Source organism: Pleurodeles waltl, chromosome 5 (genome assembly GCF_031143425.1).
Source record: "Pleurodeles waltl isolate 20211129_DDA chromosome 5, aPleWal1.hap1.20221129, whole genome shotgun sequence".
NCBI classification, from domain to species: Eukaryota; Metazoa; Chordata; class Amphibia; order Caudata; family Salamandridae; genus Pleurodeles; species Pleurodeles waltl.
Window position 1 is genome coordinate 1197378021 of NC_090444.1, and position 19973 is coordinate 1197397993.

At 39.9% G+C, this 19973-nt stretch overlaps 1 protein-coding gene across 1 annotated transcript in view; it reads left to right on the top strand.

Moving 5' to 3' along the window:
- AFG1L (AFG1 like ATPase) overlaps window positions 1-19973 on the top strand; it is a 481876-nt gene that overhangs the window by 98305 nt on the left and 363598 nt on the right. The window contains exons 3-4 of the mRNA XM_069235452.1: window positions 4615-4666; window positions 17779-17880. Coding sequence (XP_069091553.1) covers window positions 4615-4666; window positions 17779-17880 — 154 coding nt within the window. The remainder of the gene's footprint in view (window positions 1-4614; window positions 4667-17778; window positions 17881-19973) is intronic.

The window sequence follows — 19973 nt, forward strand, 5'->3', positions numbered from 1 at the left end:
GCGAATTTTGCTTTAAGCTTTGACAAGAAACCAGTGGAGGTAGCTTGAAGATATGGATTTTTTTTTTATAATTACAGATAACCCTAACTTGAACAATACATTGAGGCTAACCATTTTAAACCTCATCTATCAGTAAAAAAATATAATTATTATTTGGGATGGGCAATTGGCCCCTTCAGGGAATATTCATAACCCTTGTTAGGGTGAGTCCTTAAAGTCCGTAATTTAACCTGAGCTCAGCCCCCTTGTTACCATGGCAGAGAAGAGAGAGTCTTAACTTAGGGCATTGTGTAAAGTATTTGTGCAGTAAAAAACAATAATGAAGTGAAAATACCAAGCAATAATTATCCCAAACCGAATTAGAAAAATAGAGTAAACTTTCATTTATAAAATAGCACCAAACTGTCAAAAATCAACAAGCAGAAATGGAGATGGACAGTTTAAGACTTAGTAGAAATAGCTTCAAGAACTACAAAGTTCCAGTGACAACCACTGGTCACTGTAGACCTGGACCTAGGCGTGATTTAAGGCTGATCATGATGGAGCCCAGGTTGAACATACCATAGGCTTTGTGACAGTCAAAGATTTTGCCTTCTGACTTAGTTCTTTAAGTCCCACTTGACCAAGGGAGTAAACTTCTAAAGCTCTGAGAACCTCATTGGGAGTCTCATAGGGTGTCAGACAGTGGCCAACGGTGGGGTCCAGGTCCAGCTGCCACTGGTCAGATAGGTACTCCCGGGAAATGGCCTCTTGCAGCTTGTTGTCTCCCTGTAGCCACACAGAAAGTCAGCCAACTGACTCTTGGAGTCCACTTTGTCTTGGGTACAAGAGATATCAGGTCCAGTCCTTCAGTGCTCCTCTCATGTCACAGACAGCAGGTTCAGTCCTCTTCTGATCTTCCACAGGTTCAGAAAGTGTTCTGTAGTGGGTACCTGGATGTGCCACATTTATACTTTGCACCAACCCAGAGGAGGGAAAGAGGGGAGGGGGTGACTCCTGTTCCCTCACTAACCAATGGAGTAGAAGTACCCAGGCCCTCACCTCCCTATTTTTATGCAGTAGTTACGTTTACCTTTATTATAAACAGGCCCAAAATGCAATGCATCAGGGAAAATTCAAAATGGCAAAGGTCTTAGGCTGCAGTAAATTTGGGATCTGAGGCTGGGGATGTGAGTGGGAAGTGTACAAAGGTAATTTTAGTAGCTTCCCACATCCAACACTAAAATCCAGTTTCGAGCAAGCAGTGTACCCACAACAATCCCAGAGACAAAAGTCTAGTAGGACAAAAGCAGGATACTTCAGCAATCAGAAAGTTGACGCACAAGGATTTTCTTGGCTTCCTGTTTCTCCCATTCAACTGCCCCCCAAGTGTTACATGTGGCTCAACAGACCTGTCAAGCAGGATTTGTCACATATGTTATCAAAAGAAACCCCCTTTCCTGCATATTCTGCCAAACTTGGGTAAATCATTTCGGCTTATTGAAGTGAGCTTACTGTTTCTTTTAGCTGGAAGTGATTTCATGTCTTTTTCACACCTATTTAAGCGTAGTCATTGGCTTGGAGACACTGGAGAGCTAGTGCATTATTTAGGCAGGAAAAATTTAACTTTCTAAAAGGTACTTTTCCTTAATATTTGTTAACAATTGAACTACACCATCACATTATATTTCTAATTACCATTAAATAGTTGTTTAATTATTTTTCGAGCTGGTTCCATTCACCAGATACAGTATTAGTATTTAATATTGCTTCCTATTGTTTCTCTATAAGTCAGCCAACCAGCCTTCCTTCAGTGAAAATAGTATTTGGGTGCTAGTAACTGTAAGGCTGTGTTAATATTACATTTTTACTTATTATAATTTTAAACATATTTGACCCTGCCTTTTGGGCTACTAGGCCTTTGTATTGGGGACTTACTAGTATTTAAAATGGATGTTTTGACCTTACAGAAGGGTTTAGTTTGACACATCAAACTTAGTTTTTTGACACTGCTACATTCAGGCTGCAATGGTAGGCCTAAAGCCTTGTTTTCCCTTGCATGTGGTGGATGGCACGTTAAGTGCTGCAGTCCACTAGTGGCATTGAATTTGCAAGCCCTGGATATACTTCGTACCAGGGTGTTATAGCCAAGTTAATTATACCAATTAGGATTATGTCTATTTAACCATGTTTAAATGGGGGCACTGGGACTTTACTGCTAGTTATAAGAAAAATGTGCAGAGTTCTAAAGCCAGTAAAAATGTAGCGTTTATCAAAAGATGAAAAATCCAGGGTGACTATGCAGAAAAGGCAGATTTCCTACAATATCCAACACTAGAACTGAGTGGGAGAAAGTTCAGCCACATCTTGTACTGATTTGAATCCTTTTCAATCTACTTTCCCTAGCCCGAGATCACCTCTCTTTCTTTTCCTTACTACATTTGGCATGCGCACCAGCAAGACTAAAAAAGTGAGTAAGAAAACCCCACTACAACAGGTTCTCTGTCTGATGTTTCTCTGGAGAAGAAGGTGCTTTCTGGTGTTGCAGTCCTACGAAGCCCTCTCAAGCAAGGCCGTCACTCATGGAGCGGACCGATGCAACAGCCATTCATGCAATGAAACATGCGTGCTCACATCTTGTCTTTTTTTTAAATAGTTTTATTCTGATCAGTTTTAAATTATCTCGGTTTGCGTCTAAACAGCGTTGGAATGATTTAAGATGAAATTGAATTACTGTCATGATGATTTTCAGTAAAGTTTAAGGTGGGCGTTACATGTTCCAGGTTTTCTGACAAGCAAAACTCCTACTTTCCTCGTAAAGGAAAGCCTGTGAAACGAGTGAGGCTGGATGGATGTTCAAGAATCACATGTGAGGTTTAATATAGGCACAGAAGTATCCACTGCCAAGTACTACTACCAAAATGTATAAGGATATTGCAAGTCCCAGAAGAATTCTGTGACCTATGGAGAAACAAGGCCGAAGGCAGAGCTCATTTATAAGGTCATGGAACTTCTAGGTGAATTGCAACAGCCTTACAATGTATGACAGGTGATACTTTATTCCTTATAATACAAGGGTACACCAGTACCCTTTATATACACAGTCTAAATCCTTGGTGTGTTGCTCCTCAACTTGGATTGCTTCAAAAAGGGAGGCTCCCTGCCGGACGTACACAAGCAGTAGCTTCCATTTTGTGAAACGTTTTCTCCCGATTAAAAGGAAAGTAATCGAGGACAACAGGAAGCAAATTATGTAGATCCATTAAATTACATCAGTGACAGTGCAACGTAAAATGCTGCATTTTCAACTGGTGGAAATGACAAGAAAATGCAGCTTCTGCTTTGCACTTTTGATGATAATAGTTGAGTGGCGGCCCTTCCTCTCCTCCTTTGATGGCCTTTCTGGTTTCAAAGGTTGAAGGCGGGTCATTAAACTCAGAATAAGAGCAAGTATGTTGATTGATAAATCGGGCACTGAAGAGGATAAAGTGTTAATGCCAAGGACAATTTACTGTATTTTGGGAAACAAATGCACGGTTTGCGAGTTATACTTTGTTACTCCTCTTCCGTCTTTGAAAATATTGTGAGTTTTTAGTCTAGAATAACTGCATAACTTCAGAACAAAAAATGGTTGCACACTCATTGCTTGTTTTCGGCATGCGTCTTTGTCCTTTAAATGACAAATTATATTACTGTTGCAGACCTGCGTCATCACACACAGTGCCTTTGTTGTTCACTTAAAATATGTCTGCATGGTTGGTCCAATTATCACTCCTCTTCTGGCTTATTAAAAGTATGCTGGGAGTAAACCATTACTTCTTTTAATGGGGAGAAGTCAGCAGATATCAATGCCTGCCTTCCAAGTACTGTACTTCTGGATAGGTGCTTGAGTTAATCGTTCATTTTACAGTTTCTCAATTAAAAGTCCGATTTCAGTGTTGTGGTGGTCAAACATTAGTTCTTTTATCCAGGAGCGTTGCACCCCTGGCTCTGAACCAGCAACAGAAAAATAAAACAATACTTCAATATTGTTTTATTTTTCTGCTGTCGGCTCAGACAGCATTTGAAGGGAGGGGTGGGGATGGGCCATGGGAGATGGACGGGGGGATGAGGGATGTAGTGCACTAAGTGCGCATGTGTGTTTGCCCAGCCGTCAGGGTTGTGTCTGAGCCGTGCAGACAAATCCTGATGCTGCTTTCATGCTAGGTTTAGCATGAAAGCAGCGTCAGGATTGCTGGGGAGCATGTTCTGGTGTCCCAGTGAATACTGGGATGCCAGAACAGGAAAGGAGCGATGAGCGAGGCAGCTGGAGGTGGTGGCGGGAATGGTAAGTCTTCTTTAAAAAAAAAAAATAAATAATTATTTGTTCCTCGTCTCCCATCTACCCCCCCTTGATATTCGAGGCAGACACTGCTGCTATTATCTGTATTTGGGTATCCTTCATTCAGTTTGTTGTGAACGGCCCAATGTTTTCAGAAAAAAATAATTTTAAATGTTGTTCTTTAGTACCTGTAAACCATACATATATAAAGTCTGACTTGGAGAACGCAGCGTTTTTCTGATATAGTAGCATGTTTGTCATTTTTGCATGTTTTACTGATTAATCAAATTAAATGTTATATTTTTTATTTGCAGTTTTTTTCCAGAAGGAAACCTCCAAAAGGATACTATGTTCATGGTGATGTTGGTAAGTGATATCGTATTGGCATTTCTGCGATGTTTTGTGATAAACCCAAAAAATGTTTTCTTTGTTTTTTTTCAGATCAAAAGCCTCGAAATTACCATGAAATTAAACACTAACTGTGCAAGTGCATCTCGCTTCTGATCACTCTATAGACAGTCAACATTTTAAAGGTTTCTGGATGGGGATTACTGAAGTGCAGCATCCTGGGACTAAGCATCTGTTTTTCTAAAGAAAATCTACCTGCATAAGTGCATCGAGATGTTCGCTGACAACAAGCATTGGCATAACCAGTAGGTCTCGTCTATGAGAGCTTTTGACTTTGGCAATGTTTAGTAGCTGTACTGTACAGCAGCACAGGTGTTGTGCAGTATGTCAAAAGCTAATTTAATAATACACTGTGGCCAAGCCAGGGCTAATGCACATTTTGTTTTTAACGTGCATAAGTGCTGTATGCATCATAATCCTTTTTTAATTATTATGTTTTGACACACTGCTGTGTTGCATTCCTACAAAGCATTGCCAAAGTCGGCAATGCCAGTGCTGTACAGTGTGAACAGAGGTCAGTGGCAGAGCCAGTAGTCTTACAGGTGAGACCTATTGGCTTTGCCTTTGCTTGTTGGTTCTCAGCACAACACACCCATGCTTCTGAGCAAATCAGTTAATCTTCCCATGCATGATCAAGAAAAAAATGACATTTGTGAAAAAATCTTATTGTAAAACGAAAGCAATAGTGCTCATGTCCATGCCTTGGCAAAATACATTTGGAAGCAGATAACATCTATATACACAATAAAAGCAGATAACATCTGCTGTACAATAAGCATCCATTCCAAATGAGAGGGACTACTTTGAAACACATGTGGAATAGTTAAAAAAAAAAAAAAAAAAAAATAGCAAGGCAAGAGGTTCAACAAGGATGATGGAAGAAGAAAAAATAAAAGTAGTGCCTCAATCACAGCACTCAGTGGATGGACAGCAATTTGTACTTGGTCCATGCTCTACTTGAATGAAGGGGAAGTGAAGCCAGTATTTACTGGCCAATAAAAAGGCAGCAATTTAGAGTCCCAATGTAGCTAATGAATGTTAATCAGTGGATGGGCTGCAAGCCCCTTGTTGTATACTTATTTCTCGCAATTGAGAATGCATGTAACACCTGCACTGTCATAGGCAAGACTTAAAAATAGTGGTGGTAACAATTAAATGTTTTGTACTTGGTAATTGACAGCTTGCTAAGTTATTGAGATTTGAATAGCACTGACCAACGTTGTTCTAGTATTACAGTACATTGTGTATCTTGGCACCCTTTCATGCAAATCTGGTAAGGCCCTCAGTCTCCCTGGAGGTCCACCTATTTGTTGCTTCGCCCATGCATTGCAGTAGGGAACAGTTTAACAGTAGAATTTAGAGTTCCTGTATAATGGGAGTGTGCTGTATCGTAATAGTCCTGTATTAGTGAAGGCTTCTGGAACCTTCAGTCACACACAAAGGCCATGCATTCCGACTGAGGGGGATGTGATTTAATAAATGCAGACACTTGACTACTGCAGCTTCGTGGTTTAATACTATCTCTACATACTTACAGCAGCTCTCAAACTACTGCTACAACTAATAATATCTAGCTTGAATTGGTAAACATTTTTTTCAGAAATCTTAGGACTATCGGTGATTTATGTTAATGAACAAGGTGCCAAATTTCTGTGACTTTACTTTTACTAACTTATGCAGCAACAACTTTTATTAATTTATTTCACTTAGACAAGTATGCAGCCAAAGTATGAGTAACTATTTATACATTTGCATCCCTGTGGAGTTACCGCATTATCAGTCAGCCTGGATGATCTAAAAAGTCTTGCCACTTTACTCCTTTTGTGACAGGAGAGTACTAGAATGAATAAGTGAAACAGTTGAGCAGCATGTAAAAATCAGATCAATCCTCTCAATGCGGTGAGAGCCTATAGTTCCCTGTGGAGACGTGCTTAACCATGCTGTTCAAGATTGCGAGACAAGTCTACACCATCCTTTCTTTATTTTTTCTCATTTCTGCGGCTGTCAACGTCTTGGTGTGCTGATGTGGAGTAGCATCAGAATCATTTTAAAAGTTCTCAGTGTCATTTATGAAGGGTTTTGATTTGACAAAAGGGTCATTTTCATTTGGTGGAACTTATACATCTTTCTGGGTGGACTGCATTTTACTCAGATTACTCAGCGTATGGCTGAACTGCTGTTTTGGAAAATGATCTCCGGATAGAACCCATTTTGTGAGTGCTTTGTGAATGATTACATTGATATATTTGTTCCTGTGTGTTAATAATATAATTTTAGTTGAAGCATCAGATCTAACTTAAAGATCTTGGAAAAGATTTAAAAATGCAATTCAATTCAGATATGAAATTACACGTATATACAGTAGAAATATTTCTAAGGATCCCTCGAAACCCAGAATGATGCACAGATTAATATTATCTAGAACAAAATTAGTTTTACTACTTGATCTGTGCATTTACCTACAAGGAGGCAGGCTGCCTATAGGGAGTCTGGTAACATTCTATTGGACAGGATAGGTGAAATTAAAATGAGTGCTCACCAAAATATTTATTCTACTAAAGGTACAGTACACTGGATTCTGATCTGAAGGTTGCTTTGACATTTAGCAAACCTGCTCAGTGAAACCAGTTACTTTTTCTGTGTTTAAAAAAAAAAAAAAAAAAAAAAAAAGAGAGGAAGAGGTATTAGTCCCAGAAATCCTCCCACTGTCCGCTCCTGTTTTTGGCACATCAATCCTGTCTCAACTCCTGAGTGACCTCCACTTGCTTGTAAGAGAAAGAATTGGAAGACATTAGTCCCAGGTATCCTCGAACTGGTACTGGGACCTTCTCTGTCCTTTCCTACTTTGGCTGCCTCAAATTTGTCTAACTCTCTTCTTCCAATGTGTATCTGTCTTAGAGGTCAGTCTGTTTTTCCTCATTCGACATGTCTCTCAGTTTTTTTTTCCTTGTCCATCCTCTTGGTCCAGCTTCTTTCTACTTTAGCTTTCTTTTGTACATATTCCAGGCATCTTCTACGTCTAGCTTGTTACTGTTAGTTTGGGGTCTAATCTTCTTGTTACTGTTGTCACCTGGGAGTTTTTGTAGTTGACCTTAATGCCACACCTTTTGTAGCAGAACTGTGGTTAGCCTGTTGCTGGCTGGCTGATGCTACAGCCATCAGCCTTCACACTGCGGACCCTCTCATACTTTGATGGTCCCAAGATGCAGCACATCAGTTCATCTCCAACCCCGCAGAGAACTGGGAGTGTAACTGTTGTTTCCATTGTCATTGCCCCTCAACAAGTCAATTACGTTTTTTGTTATATTTTGAGAATTCTGCCAACATTCCCAAAATGCATGGTGTAACCAGTCTATATTGGCTTTGCCACAATCACAAAAGTACCTAATTTATTTGTTCTCCAGCTTTAGCACTAAATTGAAAAGTGTGAGCAATGGGGTTGTTGGTTGAAGGACGTGTGAGCCTTTCTCGAACAACAGGCCCATTCCTTACTAGGGTGAACCACAAAAGTCACTAAATTAACCCGTGGTTAACTCTCTGGTAGCTAGGCACAAAAGTAGTCGGGCTTAACTTAGAGACAATTTGTCAAGTATTTATTCAGCACACAAACAGTAATAAAGTGAAGCCACAACACAATAAAACTACCACACTAATTTAGAAAAACAGAGTAAAATTGAATAAGTACAATAAGACCAAATTACTAAATCCAATCAGTAGAACCAGAGATATGCAATGTAAAGGATATATGTAAATATAGCACAGAGAAGCACAAAGCGCCACTCACAGTTATCTGCTAGACTGGGGGAAAGTCACAAGTTTAGGCTGACTGCGATGGAGCGTGGGCTGGATTCAGGGACTAGTTGAGTCCTGCTGAAAGAGGCCAGTTCACGGTGAAGGAGGCCTAGGGGAGCAGAGCCAGTGTTGCTGATGGCTGTCGCTGTAGCATAAAGATCCTGTTGGGCATCGCAGATTGTTGTTGCTGGAGCTTCGCGTTGTCTGTCACCGCAGGCTGTTTATGCTTTAGCACGAAGTGCAGATCTCACGTTGCCGGTTGGCAGGTCCACTGAAGCTTTGTTTTGGCGATCTTTACAGATGTCAAGTTCTCTGCTCAAATTGACTTATTCATAGTTATAAAGAGCTCAAAACTTCAGGATTTCTTTTTTGATCCAGGGAGAAGCTCAACTGATGCCAGCCAAGGGCCCAGGACCTGGTGAGGCACCTCTTGGGGATCAGGAGCTCACTCCAGCAGATGCCATTTAGGCTCCTGCAGGTTCAGAGCAACAGATCAGGTGGGCAGTTGCAGAGAGGCTTCTGGAGCTTCTTATGCCCCTGTCGCTCTCAACAGGAGGTGAGTCAGCTGACCCTTGGTATCACTTCAGGTAGCTTGGGATGAAGGAAGATGGTCCAGTATTTCTACTAAGACAAAAGGCCAGGCTTCAAACAGCATTGCTGTCATCTGACAGCAAGGCAGTCCTTCTTCTAGAGTGTCCACAAGTATACTGAAGCGGTGGTTTAAGGGTTCTACTTTTATACCTGGTGCCTACTTTGAAGTGGAAGAAATTTCTTGAGCCCCTCCCCCAACTGATAATTCTGGAATTCCCTGCCTCCCTGCTCTGGTTCCAGGATGTCTGGAGCCACCAGAGACTATTGTGAAGCTCTTTGCGTGTGCGCTGAGGCAGCTCTTTCAAAATGCAAGCGGAGCTGTGTACAGCTCCACCCCTTCCATCCTGCCATCACCAAGTACCCCTTTGTGACACTCTTCTGCAAGAAATATACAGCAGCCAACTGCCACTCACACCTAGTCATGTGACCCAGGATACGGGCTGTAGGCACCAAATGGTTTGGACAAACATGCCAAACTTTCTAAAAGTGCCATTTTCAGAATTGTGGTTTAAAATCTCACTTTACCATTAAAGATGTTTTTAAGTAACATTTTGTTAGTGATCAAACATGATATTTCTACCCATTTCCAAACAAAAGTTAGCACTTTTGAAAAGTGCTAAGGTAACCTAGTGTTATCCGATAGGATATGTAGGCCATCCAGCAGTGTAAAAACAAGTGTAAGAGTTTTTCACTGTCAAGACATGTAATCCTTAGAAGTACATGTCTGACTTTGTCTACAATTCAGATTGCCTCAGGGACTGTTTGGGGCCTACCTTAGGGGTGACTTATATGTATTAAAAAAGGAAGGCTTAGGCTGTGCCAAAGGGTTTGTGGCATGTCAGATATGCAGTTTAAAATGCACACAGGCTGCAACGGCAGGCCTGAGACAACTTTTAAAGTGCTATTTAGGTGGGTTGCATAACAAGTGATTCAGGCCCATCAGTAGCATTTAATTCACAGGCCCTGGGGACATTTATTACCACTTTACTAGGCAGTTATAGATAAATTAAATGTGCCAATTGGGTGTAGGCCAAATGTACTATGTTTAGGGTACTCCACTGCCTTTGAGCTAAGTTCATGGGATACAGGTAACACATTTACAGATATTTCTTATAGTTTGTTGCTTTCGCCATTTTAAGTAACTTAGGGCTACATGTACGAAAGAACTGTTTTACGACTCGCAAATTGCGAGTCACAGCGACTCGCAATTTACGAGTTGCAAAACCTTATGTTGAACAGTGTCAATTGCACTGTTAGCGACTTGCAAGGAGGTCGCAAATGCCCTTCCTCATGAATATTCATAAGGTAGGTCGCAATTTGCGACTCCCTTGGGAATGGCCGCCCTCACAGGGATGGTGGCCTGCTGGAGACAGCAAACCACCATGTCTGTGACTGCTTTTAAATAAAGCAGTTAAAAAAAAAAAAAATGCAGCCCGTTTTCCTTAAAGGAAAACGAGATGCATTTCAAAAACAAAAAATGAAACGTTTTCGTTTCATTTTTTCAGAGCAGGCAGTGGTCTGTAGGACCACTGCCTGCTCTGAAACAATGTTTTTACTGCCATTCACAAAGTCTGGTCCCACGGGGACCCCTTCCCATTTGCGGATGGGTTAGCACCAACTGGTGCTAACTGCGATTGTTTTGCGACGCATTCGCGGTTACAAAACAATCTTACATGGGACTGCAACTTGCAATCAGGAAGGGAACACCCCTTCCTAATTGCGACTCGTGATCCCTTTTTGCGATTTGGTGAATAGTTCAACGAATCGCAAAAATGGGTTTCACCATACCAAAGTGCATTTTGCACGTCGCAAGCGTCCCGGTTCCCTGTTTGCGATGTGCAAAATGCTACGTACATGTAGCCCTTAGACTGCAAAATGCTTTTTTTCATAGATATTTGTCAGGGTTTGAAGCTTTTACCATGCAAAATCCATTCTAATAAAGCGTTTTTTCATAGATTTCATTACCAATATAAACCAGTAAAGAATTTTCAAAAAATATCTTGGTAAAACAATGATTGGATACCCAAATCCTACATGTAATTAGACTTTGGTGTTAAATATCAAACCTGTTATACTAGTCTAAACTTTTTTACCTACTGTTCTCTGCTCCCTGCACAGGATCACCAACAATTGGGAGACACATCTTTTTTGACTTTTTAAGTTTTCAAGAACGTTTTCAGCATAGCACCACAATATTTGATTTTCAAGCGCATCTGCCCCTCAAGTATTGAGGTTCCTCTTTCATATCTGAGTTTGATATGTTCGAACAGAGGCACCAAATATCTGTGTTTGTCAACTACATCTATTAAATTATTTTCCAGGTGCCAGTTGTACTCGCATGCGTTTTGGAAGCTGCTCTAGAATGATGAGTTTTGTTAATGTAGGGCAATGCGATCCCTTCTCTTGCATGCAATCACATTTATGAATAGATTTCGCATTCCTACTTCTGTTAAATAACGCAGCCGGTAATCATCTGCTTAAAGTAAAACTATATATGTTCTTTAAACGGTTTTAAAGAGCCGTTGTAACCCTAATCTACATAGTGGGTTACTTTTATTTAACTCAAACAATTCAGGTCGAGTAGGTAGTGTGGCACTAAACATTGATATTTTTTGGTAATTTTCTATCATCTTTTTTTTAATATACGACCATGTATTGATTGCGGTGATAACGTAATTTTCAGTAAAAATGATTCCTCGTGTTTGAAGTGCTACAAACATGCTTTCATTAATTTCAATGAAACTGCTTTCACAGTGAAATTGGATTTCTTTTTCAGTAGTTGACACTCATAAGGAATTGTCAGTAAAGTTGTTAAGCTATTTTGCTGCTAATTGGTCTATTCCTAATTCAACTCATCTATCTTCTGCCTTTTGAGATCCCGCTACAAAGATTTAATTAACTTTTACCCTCCCATACATAATGATCCAAATGCGACACTTTTCTCCCCAAACTTATAGGTTGTGATTTCCGCAGTAAGACCCTTCTACAAAAAGCATCATATTTTCTCCAGTTTCCTATAATGTTCCTCCCTGTTTTTTCTGTTAAAACTTCATCGTAAAAATAAATAATCCCGTTTTATCTTTTGACTAACTTGTGCATGAGTCTTTGGAAAAATGCTGCAGCTTATGTTAAAGAGAAGGGCATAGGGTTCTAGGAGTCACACCCGGAGGAAGTATTAAACGTTGATAACTCTCTGCTATCTCCTCTAGCTCCCCCTGGTGGAATGCTGTCAAAAAATCAATTGTAGTGAAACAAGGCACATCTTTAAGAACCTAACATTTCATTAAACCTAGGCATGAAATGCGTGTCTCTTAATATATTTTTGTTATGATTCCTAAGTTTGACAAAGAAACGGATGTTTTCATTGTGAGAATGCTCATTACCTTGTGTGTTTATCCTTTCACCTCCGAATACAGTGCATAACTCACTTTAATAACACACCTTATCACTTAAAACACTGGGGATTCTTTTTTAAGCAACCCATTACCTAGCTGTTATCCCGGATAAATAATTTACTGCTGGGGTTTAAAAACAATATAGAGCTCTTTTTTTATCCATTCACTCCAAAACTGCAAGGCCGTTCTTAGCTACACGCAGGTTCCCTATTGTTTGCCTAATCTTAAATTTAAACACAAGCATGTGATAACCAAGCCTCTCTGTGATTTCGGCATCCTTCTTTGATTATATCGGTGCCAAACAAGGTGTCTCATGAATGTTCACTGAAATTATTCTTCATCTGTTCTCCAATTATGACACAATGGGAACCCAAATCATCCTCTAAATCTATTTCCACACTGCATATGGTCATCCGGCACGCAAAGTTTTTTTAAATTTCAATTTCCCATCCACTTTATGATTTGTTCTTAACATTCACTTTAGGGTTTTTGTTGTCACTGTCTCTAGCTCCTTTTGTTTTTTTTAACTCTTTAAACATTTTATCATGTTGTTTTTCCTCCTACTTACTTTCTGTGAATTATACTCTGTCACACTCCTAACATTTTTGCTTTGCTGCAAGGCAATTCTTCTCGTATGCCATGTGAATACCAACCAGTGCCACACATCAGTAGTATTTCTGTCTGAATGTGTCATTAGACTTTATAGGGTTATTTCTACTTTATTTTTGCTTTTCTTGCCATTCATCTTCTAAGCTTCCTCTTTTTCAGAGACACTACCATCAATTTACCCATTTGGCACGTCTCTATGTAATTCTGCCTTGTTAACTGTACCCATAATTTCCTTCAGTGGCTTATTACCATTAATCCTTAGTGTACTTTTCCTAGTTGACACATGTGCATGACAATTTGATCACTAATATATTGTTTGCAAAATGTACCAGATGTACACAAATTGGAGGTAACCGTGTAGGGGGCTGTACTCACAGTGGCTCCAACTTATAATACCTGGGTTGTACCACGTTGGTCAACAAATTCTTAAAGTGGTACAGACATGCTAATAATACTTCAAATAAGCTTTATTCCAGGAACAACCAGGAGTTGCCCCTCCAGCTTGTTTCTCAAGTGATGTCTCCTGTTGTAGCAAATTTTATTCGCTAACAAAATGTTTACTGTGCAAAATTTATGATTAAGAAAAATATATTAAGTGCTGTTGGAAATAGGGTTTCTAGTTTGCAGTTGGTTTGCACCCTGTCTAAGTAGGCATCGGCAGGTCACAGTGTGGGCCGGTGGCTTCATTGACGGCGGTGCAGTGGTTTCTCCTCTTGCACAGCAGAAAACACACAATTCCCAGTGCTGCAGGTCAAGGAAACTGATGTCTTTGGTGTCCCTGAGACTTCCAACAGGAGGCAAGCTCTACTCCAAGCCCTTGGAGAACTTTCTTAAGCAGGACACACAGCAACGTTCACCCTTTGCACTTTTTTCAGGCAGAAGCAGCAACTTCAGGCCAGTCCAACAGAACAATCCAGCAAAGAGATAGTACTCCTCCTCTAGCTCTTAGCGCTTCTCCTGGGCAGAGGTTCCTCGTGATTCCAGAAAGATTCTAAAAGTCTAGGGTTTTGGGTCTTCTTCATACACCCCTTTCTGCCTTTGAAGTTGGCAAACCTCAAAGCAAAGTCTCAAGTGTTTGGGAGATACTTCCTTGTCCAGGCCAGGCCCCAGACACACACCAGGGGGCTGAAGACTGCATTGTGTGAGGGCAGGCACAGCCCTTTCAAGTGTGAGTGACCACTCCTCCCTCCACTCTAGCTCAGATGGCTCATCAGGATATGCTGGCTACACCCCAGCTCCCTTTGTCTCACACTCTAGAGGGAATTCACATCAGCCCAACTGTCAAACTGACCCAGACGGGGAATCCACATACAGGCAGAGTCACAGAATGGTTTATGCAAGAAAATGCCTACTTTCTAAAAGTGGCATTTTCAGACTAACAATCTAAAAACCAACTTCACTAAAAGATGTATTTTTAAATTGTGAGTTCAGAGACCCTAAAACCACATTTTTATCTGCTCTCATAGGGAGTCTACACTTTAGGGATATTTAAAGGCAGCCCCCATGTTAACCTATGAAAGAGATAGGCATTGCACAGTGAAAGCCGAATTTGGCAGTATTTCACTGTTAGGAGATATAAAACACATCAGTACATGTCCCACCTTTTAAATACACTGCACCCTTTCCATGGGGCTACTTAGGGCCTACCTAGGGCTGCCTTACATGTAGTAAAAGGGGAGGTTTAGGCCTGGCAAGTGGGTACACTTGCCAAGTCGAATTGGCAGTTTAAAACTGCACACACAGACACTGCAGTGGCAGGCCTGAGCCATGGTTACAGGGCTACTAATGTGGGTGGCACAACCAGTGCTGCAGGCCCCCTAGTAGCATTTGATTTACAGGCCCTGGGCACCTCTAGTGCACTTTACTAGGGACCTACCAGTAAATCAAATATGCCAATCATAGATGAACCAATCAACAGTACAATTTATATAAGGAACACTTGCACTTTAGCACTGATTAGCAGTGGTAAAGTGTGCAGAGACAATAAACCAGCAAAATCAGAGTCCAATACTGCATAAAAACAGGAGGTCAGAAGGCAAAAAAGACGGGGGAGACACGCCAAAAGCTGCCAGGTCTAACAAGTGCCAAGATTTGTAGTAAGTAATTATACTTAAAATGTTATAGGCCTGCAAAATAAATAAAAGTGCAGACTTAAGTTAGCATAACTATCTGCCATTTTAAGTGAACAATAATGCTTTAACACTGAAAGACCTGTTTTTCACATTGAATAGTTGTTTGCACACAAAGTTTTCCTCTTTGCTACAGATGTATTTTCCATAAACCTTCTGTTAGTTAGTCAGTAGGCATTTGTTTTGTATTAGGCAACTGATAGTGCAATTCTCACTGAGAGTAGAGGAGAGGAGGTAACGGGAAGAATGAGCCACGAGAAGAACAGTATGGACCACAAAATATCAACGGTATAACTTTTTAAGGACTAACGTCTAAAGACTATTGTACCAGTCTGGCAAAATTGGGAGTTTGCCTATTATCAGGATTTTACCCAAATTCTAGTGGAGGACTCAGGAGATAGAAGAAAATAATGTTGCAAGATAGAGTATTATGTGTTTATACTTATCTGTTTTTCCAGAGTAGCAGCGAGATTACAGTTTCCTTCCCTGACTCTTTGACTTGAGACTCATCTCGGAGTTTCTGATACTTCTCTTCCTGAGGGGCTGTCTTACTTATTTTCATTGATAGTCTGCTAATTTAGAACAGGGAATACTTCCGAGCTTATTATGCAAAGGCTTTATGCTTTGCATTAATTCTCTCATCAGAAATGTTTGAGTATCTGAACTGACTCAATTTTCTCACGTTTTTCCAATTTAATTTAGGTAAGGGGATTTTCCTTTATGGAGCACGCTTGCTGTGTTATTATAATATTAACTGTCATTTTACCTAGCTTTGTGTTCTACTTTATAATCAAATATTGATTGCTGGATTATATTAATTTTTAATGCAAGTCTGAACATCAATACTAAACGAATAAGCAAAGAAAAACTGTAACCATTGAGAATAAAACTAATTAACTCACACAAATTCTCTTTACTGACAGAACTAAAGGGCTATTAACTATTGCAGTAAATTTATGTAGATGGTAGCTCCTTTCTTTCTCAACAATCAAAGGTTCATGCGACCAGTGGTGGGGTTTAGACAGAACTGGTCATTCATCTCCATTTCAAGAGGGAAAAATAGCATAATTGTTCTTGACACCAAGGCCCATATTTATACTTTTTTAGCGCCGCATTTGCGTCATTTTGTTACGCAAAAGCGGCGTAAACTTACAAAATACAATTGTATTTTGTAAGTTTGCGCCGCTTTTGCATCAAAAAGCAGTGCAAATGCGGCGCTAAAAAAGTATAAATATGGGCCCAAATCTTTAATTGATTTTTTTTTAAAAGTTTTGGTTCATAACCATACCATCCCTTAAATGGACACATTTTTGTATGTGTGGTCGTACTCTGAAATGTGATGGCTTAATTTGCTCCAGTGTTCATGTTGAGGTGTTGGAAAGTGAGGAGCATTTATATCCTGGGGTGGTTCAGTGTAAGCCACTGTTTTTCTCACTATCCACTCCTCCTGCCAAGCAAAAAAGCAGATGGGTCAATGAAAGAGTCTCCTTCCCTCTAAGTTGAATAATTCAGACGTATGTTTTTATGGGTTTGTAGAAGAAGATGTTACATATGTGAATAAATAACATTATGATGAATAAACAATGTTTTTCGATTTCTTAAAATAGGAAACAAAATGTGATATACTTGGGCTGCATGTAATTGAGAATCACTTTTGAAGAACCTTTAAGTTACATTTTAGAGATGTCAGAGAAAATATCATAGCTTGAAATAATTAATATGTGGTTAGGCCGTATTTGTAGTTTTCTGAATTCGCTGTCCTCTATTTTAGCATTGGGGTTGGGGGGATGTAAGAACATTCATGTACTAGCAATGTCCGCTATTCCTACCACCTGTTAAGGTCATTTTTTAGTAGAATCCTCGCATTCCACATGACCTGAAGCATACCTATTACCGCTTCGTCCCCTTCCCTGTTCCTCTCATTACAAAATGAGGCATTCATTCCTCATTTCGTAACAATTGAAACAGGGAAGTCTGGACTCAGAGTAATGACATTAAGGTAAGTATTCTATGCAAAAACTCACATTGATTGATCAATCCTTTTACTCTGTGAGGAATAACTGAAGTACTACATCCAACGACTATGGAAAAATTGTGCCTCTTTGTGACTCTTAACAAATACTCTATGCTGAATCACTGTATTTGAAATCCTAAAACCTTTAGCTAATTCATTGGAGCTATGTAAATCCCTGTAAGTCATCCATGTTTATTCAGTTTCTCTATATATCCTTTGCTGTGTACAGTTTGCGACTGCTCCCAATGGCCAGATTTGATACTTACAACCTAAATTTAAAAAAAACATATACATAGACTATTGAGGGAATGAATAAATACTTACAAATGCTGTGGTTCTTAAAATCAAAATGGAAAGTTTATGTATTACATAATGTACCCCATACCATACACATTTGAAACATACAACAAAGATGTGTCTACTAAATATAATTGATATATAAATTCAACCTGAGTAGTCACCACTTTATTTACTAAACCTAATCTGTGCATAATTGCTATATCCCTCAACAGTGTGTGTCTCTCCTCTTCTTGTTCACAGGCACTGGCAAGACAATGGTGATGGATATGTTTTATGCTCATGTGGAGGTGGAGAGGAAAAAGAGGGTGCATTTTCATGGTTTTATGCTAGACGTACACAAAAGTAAGTAGTATGTCACCATGTAAACAGGAGGTTTTTCCCTTCTCCATGCTAATTGGCAAGTTAAAGACCATTTGGCGTTCCTGAGATTGAGCTGAAATGTTTTTTGGGATACATTCATATCATGTATGGCTACATTGTGAACACACATGTGGCTCTAATTTAACCAGGCATCATACAATGTTTTTTGTTTTTGTACACGATGAGTGGTTGTAATTAACCTTGCTACCAAACATCTCTTTAGGATATGGACCATTGCGCATACTTCATATGACTTTCACAGTTTTGGTGGTTATACAATCTTTTCAGCAATTTTACTGAATGTTTTGATGCACACTGGACTCATACAAGAACTGATGTCCCGTTGACTACACAAACGCTATTTGTTTTTATTGGCGAACTCAAAGCAAATCTCGGAATTCAGCAAATATCCTTTTTGACTTGTCTACCAGAGGCCTTGGTTGTAGAAATTGCAAATGTTTCTGAAAGGATTGACACCAAAACATAATTTTACTGCCCTCTCTGCAAGCATTGGTAATCTCCTTTTTAGTCAACCATTAGATGATTTCTGTTGCAAAAATCTGCATAGCTTTTCAGATTTTCTGTCAGAAAGTTTTTACAGATTCAGTATCAAGAACAATTATGCCATTTTCCCCCTTGAAACGGAGATGACTGACCAGTTCTGGCTAAGCCTGTCGTCCTTTCGTCCCACACACCAGCAGTATCAAAAGGACTCTTCATGCTACATTGGTCCAGCTATCTTCTGTGAGTTATTACACGCAAACCCTTAATGGCTGCTTTACTCTACACCTTTTGTCTCTGGCACCCGAACAATTCTTGGTGTGATTGGTTGAAAACAGTACTGGGCAAATACTCTCGAGACTCGCCTTACTGTGATGTTTGCTAAAGAAAGTGATCTTTGTACGGCTACATTTTTTAGCAGTTTGATGTTTTTATAGCAGTCAGAATTTTGGAGCCTAGAATGAGATAGAGGGCTAGTTAATGAGTCATGAATTAGCTTCTTGTAGAAGTGGAAAAAGGGCTGTCAGTAAGTCCTGGCCATGATAGACTTACACTGCACTTTGACAAAGTTACACGTGAGGAGTTATTGTTTCACCTATTAAACGTGCAGGAGTTAAATTAATTCAACTCTTCCATATGAAATGGTTCCATAAGAAAATGCGCCTAAAAATGTCCAGGTAGATTCAGTGGCATGGATCAGGTGCTGGGATAAAATATCCCCCTTGGCATTTCATTTTGTGGTGCTCTGGAAGCTTATAGGCCTAGTTTAGAGTATTGTAGTGATACAGCTGATGCACATTAGACAACTGGATCAATGGAGCCTTAGATCAGATCGCTCTACAGAAAACGGCTCTCTGCTGAGTGGTTTATTGAGGATTTACTAGCTTGAAAAAAAAGTGTAAATAACTAGAGTGCCTTAGGTGCAGAGAGTATGACCTGGCTCACAAAAGAGACTACAAGACTGCAATAAAAATCTATCATGGGGGCACAAAAAAGGCGCACATTGAATTTTATATTGTTAAAGTCCAACAGGCCCATGCATTTAGGAATGAGGCTTTGAGTTGATCCACCAAGTTCCCTTCATTCTTGCCAGGTACCTGGGAGATGGAAACATGCTGTGGTGGTTCCCCTGATTTGGGGAAAAAAAAAAAAAAGCATTTCCTGGATCACACCAAGCAGGAAAACTATCTTATGGTTTTGCTCCTCCTACTAGTCTCCAAAATTGTGGAAAAAGACATTAATAAATGGATCTCGTCTTTTATAGAGAGCCATGACGTGCTACATAAAAAAAACCAATCTGGGTTCCGCCTCGCATACAGCACTAAATTTTGGACAGTGGTGAATCTGCAGTACTACTGATGCTGAATCTTAGAGCCATGTTTGATACGGTATGCCACAACATCCTGTTGGAGAGACTCTGAAATTGTGGTGGGGGACATATTGCTTTGTGATGGGTTGAGTTTTTTCTCCACGGGCGCACCTTCCAGGTGTCACAAAAGCCCCATCAGTCAAAGGTGCTCCCATTGAAGTAAGGGATGCCACAGGGCTCATCTTTGAGCTCAACCTTGTTTAAT